General features: G+C 42.7%; 1 protein-coding gene across 1 annotated transcript in view; it reads left to right on the top strand.

Annotated features, from left to right (window-relative positions):
- Positions 1-12,564, top strand: part of LOC110506257 (MAM domain-containing glycosylphosphatidylinositol anchor protein 1) — a 381,559-nt gene that overhangs the window by 362,544 nt on the left and 6,451 nt on the right. Inside the window, exon 18 of the mRNA XM_021585690.2 lies at positions 3,535-3,643. Within this exon, the coding sequence (XP_021441365.1) occupies positions 3,535-3,643 (109 nt within the window). The remainder of the gene's footprint in view (positions 1-3,534; positions 3,644-12,564) is intronic.

The following is a 12,564-nucleotide window of genomic DNA, read 5'->3' as shown; positions in this document are numbered from 1 at the left end:
GTTGTAAAACAGAAAGTGGGCCACATTGAAATACTTTTAAAATGCATCTTTCCTTCCTTCCTTCCTCACTTCCTTTCTTCCTTACTCCCTTGAGGTTTAACATGTTCTATTGCTACAAATGTATCACCTCCAGCAGGTAAATACAAAATGAGGAGAGCATAGTAATTAAGACACTTACACACACGCACACATACACACAGCTTGCAAAATCTCACACACACCCCAAACTTTACAAAGACTAACCACACACATCAATAACGACTAACACACACACACACACATCCAGCTTTTTAACTGAGTAATTCATGAGGGTTTGGCAGCTTTCTTTCTATCTCTCTTCCCACACCCCTTTCTCTCTCTCTCTCTCTTTCTCTTTCCCTTTCTCTTTTACTCATGTCTCCCTTCAATCTTCTCCTTTCTACCCCTCACTCTCTCTCTCGTGGCCATAGTGCATGTGTATTTGAGTGTGTTCGTGCATGTGTGTGTGTGTGTGTGTGTGTGTGTGTCTGTGTATTCAGAGGAGCCCCAGGTGAGGCTCTTCTGCCCTACAATAAATCAGGCTTGCACTTTCGGCAAACGCTGGCCTCTGCCTTTTAGACAAGGAGATTTACAAGAAAGAGCCATGGAAGTGAATACATAAATAAAAATAATAACTAATAGCAAGAGCTGGCCTGCTACAGACACAAACACACATGCACACAAGAATACAGAATACATTTAGGAGGTGTGTGTTTGTGTGTGCGCACCTTCGGTGTGTGTCTGCATATATAACAGTGCGAATCTAATATTGTTGAGTATAATCGAACATCGTGACCAGGCTCTTACGCCTGACAGTGCCCGTCCGCCACGGCCCTTTTGCCAATTAGCCTAGCCACCCCTCATACCTTGTTCCCCCGTGTTCCCCCTAGCAAGCAAATCAAATCAACCTTCCTCACAAATGAGAAGACTGGCCAAATCTATCACTCACTCCTCCACCCCTCCACTCCCTCCATCCCTGTCAAAGCCTCCTCTCCAGGCTTTCTTTATTTATTCAAAGGAGTCCTTCGTCCAAAGGAGTGTATTCAAGGATTAAATTAGAGAATAGCAGAGAGAGATGCACCGTCCGCCTGTTTGGCTCCTTCCCTTTGTGTGTAATTGGAGAAGCTCTCTCTCTTTCTTTCTCTTTCAGTAATAGAGAGCTTCGATTACCTACTCAGCTCTCTGACCACTCTCTCTCCCTCTCCGTCTCCCATCTTCCTCCTCTCTCGCTTCAGGCCGATACCCACGAATTATCAAAATCCAGAAAAGACCCGTTAAATTCTACAACCACCTAAAAGGAAGCGATTCCCAAACCTTCCATAACAAAGCCATCACCTACAGAGAGATGAACCTGGAGAAGAGTCCCCTAAGCAAGCTGGTCCTGGGGCTCTGTTCACAAACACACCCCACAGAGCCCCAGGACAGAAGCACAATTAGACCCAAGCAAATCAATAGAAAACAAAAAGATAATTACTTGACACATTGGAAAGAATAAACAAAAAAACGGAGCAAACTAGAATGCTGTTTAGTCCTAAACAGAGAGTACACAGTGGCAGAATACCTGTCCACTGTGACTGACCCAAACATAAGGAAAGCTTTGACTATGTACAGACTCAGTGAGCATAGCGTTGCTATTGAGAAAGGCCGCCATAGGCAGACCTTGCTCTCAAGAGAAGACAGGCTATGTGCTCACTGCCCACAAAATGAGGTGGAAACTGAGCTGCACTTCCTAACCTCCTGCCCAATGTATGACCATATTAGAGACACATATTTCCCTCAGATTACACAGATCCACAAAGAATTCGAAAACAAACCCAATTTTGATAAACTCCCATATCTACTGGGTGAAATTCCAGTGTGCCATCACAACAGCAAGATTTGTGACCTGTTGCCACAAGAAAAGGGCCACCAGTGAAGAACAAACACCATTGTAAATACAACCCATATTTATTTTCCCTTGTGTACTTTAACCATTTGTACATTGTTACAACACTGTATATATACATAATATGACATTTGTAATGTATTTATTGTTTTGAAACTTTTGTATATTTTTGTATATACCTCACTTGCTTTGGCAATGTTATCACGTTTCCCATGCCAATAAAGCCCCTTGAATTGAATTAGAGAGAGAGCGAGAGAGTGAGAGAGCGAGAGAGAGGTTGGGAGAAGGAGGGAGAGAGGGAGAGAGAGAGAGGTTGGGAGAAGGAGAGAGAGAGAGTGGTCAGAGAGCTGAGTGGGTAATCAATGAGTCCCTGGTCAACCACGGGTCAAGAGGCTATACACTAACATGAATGAGCGCACACACACACAACTTTCCGCTCTCACACAAAAAAATTTACTTTCATCATGTAACATGGTTTACAAGGACAGCAACTGTTCTATCATGATATGAAAATGCCATGTGGAAACTGCCTGGTAGAAAATAATAACAGAATTTGTTGCACTTGAACATAAACAACAAGCACTTTCTTAATTGAAACGAGAAAACAAAAAATGGATACTGTATATCCATGGCGAATGATTGCGGAAGATTACAAATGAATTAGCCTCCAGTCTGAGTTGAATGCCATTACGGATGAAAGTGTGCTCCTTGTTGTTGTGGTTTTTTCCTTTTTTTCACCAAATGGATAACACTCCATCTTTGATTAGCTCGGTGGGATGGGGTTTGGGGACGCAGCTTTCCACAGTAATTAAGCTGTCAATCCAAAGCAAGGTCTTCTGGGTAAAAACGGTGAGCCGAACGTAAACGTTTCCGAACAGGTGGCCAGGAGATATGAGCAACTGCTTGTTGCTTCAGCCACAATATCTGGCCTAATTTTATTTTAGGACGTTTGTTCTTTCCCCTCCCTTTTTTCAAATGGCCTCATAACATGGCCTTAGAGAAACTCTGTCACTCTTTTACAATTCTTCATTACTAATTCCAGTACTACAGACTGGAATTACAAACAGACTATACTAAACAAGTTAAGTGTCTTACCACACACATAGCTATGTGTACTCGGATACCGGGTACCGCAATTTCACACTCTCACGCCAAATAGCCTGAAGTCACAGGGCTCTCCTCGCAGGCTCTATTTCCCTATGTGGGAGCATTGCAAACTAGAGATGGGGATTTTTTTACCTGGTTAGATGCACATTGTACAAATTAGCAGCTTTTCAGCACAGTTTTTTTATTTCTGTATAATAAAAAATCAACAAAGAAGTTGGCTATTTTTCAATGAGGGCCATTGGTGGCGTAATCTAGGGGAATTCCTTCTTATGATGTGAATATCGACTGGGAGTATTGCATAAAGGAGGAAAGTGAGGAAAGTCTTTTGGGAAGTGTTGAAATGTAAAACATATTCGGTATTCTGAGTGTGATAAATCACTTGTAGGTCTCCATATTCTTGGAAGCAATTTGTAACAACACTTTGGTGCTATTCACAAACCGAAGCATTCAAGTACGTCTCCTGAGTAGCAAGTGGAAGTTTATTTTCTATGGAAATAAAAGTTTATTTCTTTTTCCCTGTTCAGGTGATGTTTGAGGCTATTCGGGGATCGGGCTATGAAGGGGACATTGCCATCGATGATGTCTCAGTCACCAAAGGGAAATGCAAGCAGGAGAACTCTGTCTCCAACACAGGTACTGTCACAATGTTACTGTAGGGTGAAGTTTATCCAAGACGCTGGTCTTGGGTAAGTTTGCATTTAATTTTCATTTCAGTAATTTTGCAGACGCTCTTATCCAGAGCAACTTACAGAAGAGTGCATATGTGCATAAGTGGATTTGAATATTTCAGCCACACACGTTGCTGACAGGTTTTTAAAATCGAGCACACAGCCATGCAATTTCCATTGACAAACATTGGCAATATAATGGCCTTACTGAAGAGCTCAGTGACTTTCAAAGTGGGACCGTCATATGATGCCACCTTTCCAACAAGTCAGTTCATCAAATTTCTGCCCTGCTAGAGCTGCCCCGGTCAACTGTAAGTGTTGTTATTGTGAGTGGAAACGTCTAGGAGCAACAACAGCTCAGCCATGAAGTGGTAGGCCACACAGAACTGGACCACCGAGTGCATAAAAATTGTCTGTCCATGGTTGCAATCAGGACAATACGTTTTCGTCGGGAGCTTCGTGAAATGGGTTTCTTTGGCCGAGCATCCTAAGATCACCATGTGCAATGCCAAGCGTTGGCTGGAGTGGTGTAAAGCTTGCCGCCATTGGACTCTGGAACAGTGGCAATGCGTTCTCTGGAGTCATGAATCACACTTCACCATCTTGGAGTCTGACGGACAAATCTGGGTTTGCTGGATGCCTGGAGAACGCTACCTGCCCCAATGCATAGTGCCAACTGTAAAGTTGGGTGGGGGAGGAATAATGAATGGTCTGGGGATCTTTTTCACGGTCCGCGCTAGGTCCCTTAGTTCCAGTGAAGGGACATTTTTACACTACGGCATACAATGACATTCTAGACTATTCTTTGCTTCCAAATTTGTGGCAAAAGTTTTGGGGAGGCCCTTTCCTGTTTCAGCATGACAATACCCCCGTGCACAAAGCGAGGTCCACACAGAAATGGTTTGTCGAGATCTTTGTGGATGAACTTGACTGGCCTGCACAAAGCCCTGACCTCAATCCCGTCGAACACATTTGAGATGAATTGGAATGCCGACTGCGAGCCTGCCTAATTGCCCACATCAGTGCCCGACCTCATTAATGCTCTTGTGGCTGAATGGAATCAAGTCCCCGCAGCAATGTTCCAAAATATAGTGGAAAGCCTTCCCAGAAGAGTGGAACCTGTTGTAGCAGCAAAGGGGGGACCAACTCCATATTATTGCCCACGACTTTGGAATGAGATGTGTCCACATACTTTTGGCCATGTAGTGTATGTGACCATCATCAGAGATCTACAAGTGAGTAGTAAGGTCAAGAGAGTGGGTTCTATGCCATTCAATCAGAATCTGTTTGTCAATCTTTCCAATTCACTGTAGGCAGACGCAGTCTCACTACAATACAAACCGGACAAGGTATAGGAATAAACTGTTCTGTGTCACCCAGATATTGTAGAGAGCTTGCCTGTTTGCCAAAGCTATAGCTTTCAACCCTCTACACTATGCTGTATGGTTACTTTAAATATTTAATATGCAATACATGAAAGGCTTGCTGCAACAGGTGGATCATTTTCATACTTTTAAAATGATTTGGGGAAACCAGAGACAGCAGAGAGAGAGATAGAAGGAGCAGTGAATAAAGCAGAGAAGAATAGTTGAACTAGAGAAAACTAGGGAAAACCCTGATTATGAAAATGGGTGGCAGAATGATAGTAATGAGGAGAGAGAGAGAGAGATTTAGGAAGAGAGAGCAAGAGATTAAGGAACAGGAAGTGAGGAGAAAGAGTGGAAGAAAACAGGTGACACATTGATAGTAATGAGTGTGATAAACAGTGACAAGGAGAGAGAACAGCACAGAGAACATGAGGAGAGATAGAAAGACAGAGAGGAGAGGAGAGAAAGAGAGCAGTGAGAGCTGTTGCCAGTGCAGGGGCTGTGGAGGCAGCTGGACTCCCTTCCTCTCCCTGCCACGTGGGCTATAGCCTGTGGAGGGCTTGAACCCCACCTTCCCCAGCCTCCCTTCCTCTTCTCCCCTCACCGTTCCTCTCCTCCCCCGTTGTCATTCCCCATCGCCCAACATGGCAGAGGGCACCAGGACGCATTGGCGTTATGAGGTGGAAGGGTTGGCACCGTATTTTCATTGTAAACCGTGGGCAATGGGCACAGATACAGCCATGCAGGGCTGGGTGCCAGGATCTATGATAGGATCACTTCCCGGGCATCTGTCCAGGTCGGGGCCTACTGTCCTGCAATCCTGACCCACAGGCCACCGTGATAAAGTAACCAGACTCCACATTTCTCTGTCCCGGCAAATTGTACAGTGACAGCAGCCTGGAGGCTGCAGTCTGCACCCTAAATACACGGTGACACCGAGCAGAGCCTGTAATCAAATTCTTCCTTGTGGCTTTTTCACAGCATCAGCTAATTTGCCCCGGACAAACGGAATGCGCTTTGACACCTCATCATGTTACACGAACCATGGTTTAAAAATGCCATCATGTTACTGTGTGAATTGTAAATGAAACACTGGCATTTTTCAAGTGTGCCTTGTCGCCTAGCATGGTCTGTAGTGTTATAGTGTACACTCAATCCACTGTAACTTTAAATACTGAAGAAGACCAAAAAAGAAGACATAGTAAATCCCCACAATGGTATGATCCTCCTGAAGTGTTTAATAAGACAAGGACATTTCGACCCCAAATTGGGATTTCATCAAGACAAAATACTGACCACTCACAAAAATTCACTACCACATCGCAAGGCTGAAAGCTCTTGACCTTCATTCACTCATACTGACACTGCTATAGGTTTCCTCCAAGATACCCACACCAGTCTCCATGCAGTGGCTCCATAGATCACTGACCATAGCACTGCCCATAATTGAAAGAGCTCTTCATCGCCAATATATGGACAGCCACAATTGAACAACTCCACACAATGGCTTCTATTGACAATTAATTACCTCTAAGTGAGAAAGCTTCACGGTCAATGTATAATTGTGGCAGGTGAACACCACTGACAACAGTGATTGCTCGGCCTCCGTCCGCTAGTCACCTCAGAGGGTAGTGCATCACTGGTGCAAAGCTGCCTGCCATCCAGGACCTCTACACCAATGATTATCCGGACTATCTACATTGTGTACCCCCCCCCCCCAACCCCTCTTTTACACTGCTGCTACTCTCTGTTTATCTTATATGCATAGTCACTTTAACTATACATTCATGTACATACTACCTAAATTGGCCCGACCAACCAGTGCTTCCACACATTGGCTAACCGGGCTGTCTGCATTGTGTCCCACCACCCGCCAACCCCTCTTTATTTTACGCTTCTGCTACTCTGTGTTCATCATATATGCATAGTCACTTTAACGATATCTACATGTACATACAACCTCAATAAGCCTGACTAACATGTGTCTGTATATAGTCTTGCCACTCTTTTTTTCAAATGTCTTTTTACTGTTGTTTTATTTCTTTACTTACCTACACACACACACACATATTTTTTTTCCCCCGCACCATTGGTTAGAGCCTGTAAGTAAGCATTTCACTGTAAGGTTTACACCTGTTGTATTCGGCGCACGTGACAAATAAACTTTGATTTGATTGAATCAAGCCGTCACTAATCTGATTTGTAGCTCCCCCTGACTTCAAGTGCATTCTGGGATATATTGCAGTCGATAGTCAGTTTGTAGAGCCACATTCCTCAATATTTCTTTCCACCCACTGATAGAAAACCATAAACATTGTGTTTGTAAATGAATGGGGGATCTTAGGAAATAGTACAGTAGCTTTATCTTGAATCATTTACCATCTTAATGTACTTGCTGTATTGCGAGATCAAGGTAAACAGACTACAATTGGGGGGTGTTCCCAAGAAAATGATCTGGTACAGTGTTGGTATTTGTGTATTTTTACCACTCATGAGGTTGCCTACATCATTTTCAACAGTTATGGGAGTGCCCTACTTTGTTGTGGGAGTGTACCCCTGTAATTCCAACCTAACTGAAGGCACCTGCACTCCTTCACAGATCAAATTGGGAGGTACTATAACTTAGGCAAGTCAAGAGGCCTCCAAAAGCAACAGGCCAAGACAATCAACTCCCCCCGAGACATCATCCCTTTCTGCTCACTTTCCCCCCGAAAATGGCCGCAAAAACAAAACAAGGCTAAACAAATCAGGAGACGTTGGTGGGTCGGTAAATAATTAACGAGAAAAACCCTCTGCCTCCCCCAAAAACCCCTCATCTGAGAAAGCAGCAAAAGCAACGAAAGAGCCGAGAGCTAGCGGGGATCCTAATGTAATACAGTGAATTATTGATGGAGGGTGTAAACAGGAAGCCAGGCTACGCTAGCCTGTGGGGCCGATGCAGTGCTGCACAAGACAGCTAGCCGAGACAGATGGGTAATTATTGGTTAGAGGAGATTGGGTAGAGGAAAGACCCAGCCCGCACACCTGGGTCACCTCTATGTATTAGCAGACACGACAATGAGGAATAATGTATGTGGGTAAAACAATATAGGCCTGTTTCCCAAACATAGATTAAGCGTAATCCGCGACTACGAAACATGTTCAATTGAGATGCTCTATTTATATGGGGCCAGTTTTACCAAACACATAATTGGCCTAGTCCTGTTCTAAAATACTTATTTTCCACAGAGAGTCATTTTTAGTCCAGGCTAAATCTGTGTCTGAGAATCTGGCCCATATTGTTTGTCCCACAAACATTAGTATTAACCTGTAATAACCAACTGGTTTCTGCAGTTGTAATTCTACATGATTTAATCACAATACTAGTGATTAGCCAGCCAGCGTGATAGTTGTGTTGTAGCATAGAACATTTCAAAGCAGGCATAACTGATTACAGTAAATCAAAGTCACTAATGGGTGGAATAAAGTCAGACACTTTGTTCATAAATGTATGATTGTATGTTTTCTCTCTCTCTCTGTGTGTGTGTGTGTGTGTGTGTGTGTGTGTATATATATATGTGTGTATATATATATGCAGGTCTAAATCTGTATGCTAGTGTGCCAGAGAGTGTGCATCATGTGAGCGGCCAACCCTCCCAGGAGTTTTTGCTAGCGAGTGAGCCCAGCTGTAATACCCAGCTGATGCAGCTCACGTCGGCCTTCTAAATAGCACCCTAATCCCTATAATAGTGCACTACTTTGACCAGGATCTTGTATTTGCTCCTGTCAAAAGTAGTGCAGTATGTATGGGGTGCCATTTGGGATGCAGGGCACCTGTCCCTCACACACCCCATCTCTCCCCATCACACACGCACACACAAACATGAGCACAAACACACACCCTGTTTCCCCCCAACACACATCACACGCACATATAAACACGCTCACATACATACACAGACACGCTCACACACACATCTCACTGGGCTAGCTGTCTGATGGGGTGTAGCACAGGGGACTGCGGAACCGTGTGGCTCTCCTAAAATTAATGATGATTGCCTCTGACATGTTGTGTTCAACTAACTCCACATTCATAAATCATAGGAATGACTGGAACCTGGCTCTAGGGTGTGTGTGTGTGTGTGTGTGTGTGTGTGTGTGTGTGTGTGTGTGTGTGTGTGTGTGTGTGTGTGTGTGTGTGTGTGTGTGTGTGTGTGTGTGTGTGTGTGTGTTTGAGAGACAGACAGAGAGTGTGTGTGTTTGCTTGTGTATAACAGAATGTGTGTGTGTGTAGGTGCCTGCCTGCCTGCCTGGCTATGTAAGTGTGTGTATGTCTGCGTGTGCACATTTACATGCATGTGTACGTGTCTTAGCTATGGGTGAGTTCGACAAGGGAATTGTTGCACTGCACACCGTTCACTGCCCTCCCTCCCTCCTTTCCTTCCTTCTCCCTCCTTTGTTCCACTCCCCTTCTTTTGATCCTGTTAAGGGGTGGCTTTCAATACTGTCTGGATCCCACTTCGGCGATGACTCAAGTCCCCGCGTTTTAGCCCCAGACCCCCTGGTTCTCTATACCCTCTATCACCCTGTGTGGCATGCAACACTTCCAGATCCCTGGTGGTCCCACACTGTTGTTGAAATTGCGAAAAGTATACATATGCATATGGTTATATGCACAAGATACAGTGTAGTGTACAGCACAGTACAATGACATGCTTACTTGCAAGCTCTCCTCACAAACTGTGCAGCAGCTACACAAAGTATTCAATACAAAATATAGTTAGGAAACACAATATGAGAACAATAGAGCACAGAATCCATGCAGGGAAAAAGAAAGACAAATATAGTATTTCATTATTCCCTATAAGGAAACGCGCCGTTTTACTGGAGTTGACATTGCAGTCATGGGTTCAAACGCATGGTTATTAAGTATTTGTATTTTAACTACTTATTTTCTGTGTATTTGAGTATTTTTAAATAATATGGCCAAATCAACTACTTCTATTTGAAAGTATTTTCAAATAATTTCCTATAATTCCTATTTGAATCTATTTTAAAATACTTGTTTCCAAATACATTACACATGCCCCTTTACCAAACATACCTGTGTTCAAATGCATGGAGTATTTAAATATCTGTATTTGAAAATATTATATTTGTATTTAAGTATTTTCAAATACATTCCAATACTTTCCAAATACATTCCAATATATAACTACTTGTATTTTAATAAAATAAAACAATTCTAAATACTTACTTCTAAATGTATTTGAAAGTAATTGAAACACAATAAATAGCATTTGAACCGAGGTCTGGTCTTGTGCCAACTCCCATATCTCTGGTAGTCCATTTAGTGTGGGTTGGATGTTCTTGGATGTGCAAGTTGAAGTTGAAGCCCAGACACTGGAACATGGAGGACAGTTTCAAGCTGTTGCATTTATCAGGATTCAGCTGAACTGTGTTGGCCCCCTCTCATACACACCATAAGAAAACAACAAAGCACATTCACAAAGCTTTCAGAGTTGGAGTGCTGATCTAGGCTCAGGTCCTCCGACTCCTTATTTCCACATGATATAAAAGGCTAAACTGATCCTAGAATAAGCACTCCTATTCAAAGACCTTTGATACATACAGCCACAGATATTTTATCCATCGCCAAACCCAACCAAACTTTCTATGCTTCACACCCTTCAAAGATCCTTGAGAGAGAAATCAGGGCTGGCCAGGCACTTAACTTGTTCTCTATGGGAGAGGACGGGAGGAATAAAAAGCTTGATTATGATTACATAGATTTTCTGCCAGCGAGAGAAGCCCCCTAATATAAATGTATATTGATTTCTTAAATACAATACCTGCCTTACTCTTTATTTATGAAACTCATTCCACGGCTTACATGCGTAATGCGCTGTTGACTTTGTGTAAGTGCAGTGTCTGCGGGTGGGCGGGGGGTGTTGTGTATGCAATTAGTGTGTGTGTGCGCATCTGTGTTTGCATGCACTTCGATAAAAGGAGAGGGAGGGTCGCAGATGTCTCATGTACAGGTGCTTTGTGATGCTGTTTCATATGAGTACAAGAAAACACAATGGCTGTTTCCGAATACTCATGCTAGCGTATTGCATACATAAACTGCATTCTATTTACTCATCGTCGCATACTATTTAGCACATACTGTTTAGTAAAAAGTATACAATATGCCATGGCCGTAACGCAGTAGCAGCTCCTGATTGGCTGAGTAGATGGGGCGGGCCGAGTGCGGGTGGAGTTTTCAACACACATGCATCGCATTAAGCAGCTGATAACAGCTAATTTCCAATTTGATTCATTTTCTCTAAACTAAACTATAGGAATGGAGTTATATGCCTACTCAGGGTGGAGGCAGATATCACATTCAAGCTATACCGTAGTAGCCCATCTTTCCTTTTTTTGTATTGAAGACAGAAGTATTGAAGACAGAACAGATCATTTGGTTCCATTTCAACATATTTCTCAGTGAAACCAAAGCGCTGTAGCATATATAAATTAAATCAAATGTTCAAATCAAAAGGCTATTGCACAGACAAACGTGGACAGACGGCTGCATCACAAACTCAGAACCGCTGGACAGGAACATAAACTAAAGCACTGATCATTGGGAACGCGATCAGAATGAATGTTGAGGCTTGATACATCCATTCAAAAATGTAATATGTAGCCTACAAAACAAAAATATTCCACGTGTTCAAATCAAAAGGCCTGATTAACATGCCATCAGTAATGCAGCCACATACCGAGTCCCCGGTGCAGACACATTCACAAATTAAAATATGGTTTAGTATTTAATATAAAAGCTCCGATGAAGGCCAAGAGAACAATAAACACTTTTTAGTGAGAAAACAGAAATCCACTTTAGAATTTTTTTTTAAGACTTATTTTTTTAAAGATGTAGCCTACGATGTAATACCCGTGATCATTTTAATGAGAACAAAAACGACTTAGCCTATATTTTACACGACTGCAGAAGCTTCGTTTTTTTGTTAGGCCCTAGCTCTCTTCACGTAGCCAATCACTTGCAGTCTACCTCTTCCAATGCATTGTGGAAAAGTGTGCAACATATTCTACTAGATGAAGAGCCATTAAACCATACTCAATTTTCTAAATGTCGCATACTATTAAATATTCTATTTTCACATACTGAGAATACGTCATGTGATTGTGCTGTTTCCCACTATTCGTTGATTTCGTTAGCGCATCCAGTAGAGTATGACATTTGGGCATTTAAAGTATACTAGATTTTCAAAATGTTGCTAACTAATTATTTCTCATACTCAAACGGCCTACTATTTAGGACACAAGTATTGTTATTCGGAAACGGCCAGTGACATTACAAACATTTAAATAAAAACACAGTACATCAACTGTACTATGAGCTTCAAATTCCCTGTCGAACACACAATCTAGTCTTTGATTCGGCTCGGTTTAGAGATCTTCATGTCGAACAAGAGGCGAGAGGCGAGCAGTTTGATGATGACATCAATGAGCAACTCGTCTCTCATATGCTATC

This window comes from Oncorhynchus mykiss, chromosome 26, assembly GCF_013265735.2.
Source record: "Oncorhynchus mykiss isolate Arlee chromosome 26, USDA_OmykA_1.1, whole genome shotgun sequence".
NCBI classification, from domain to species: domain Eukaryota; kingdom Metazoa; phylum Chordata; class Actinopteri; order Salmoniformes; family Salmonidae; genus Oncorhynchus; species Oncorhynchus mykiss.
Note: the sequence above shows the minus strand (reverse complement) of the source record. Positions and strands in the feature narration are given on the sequence as shown.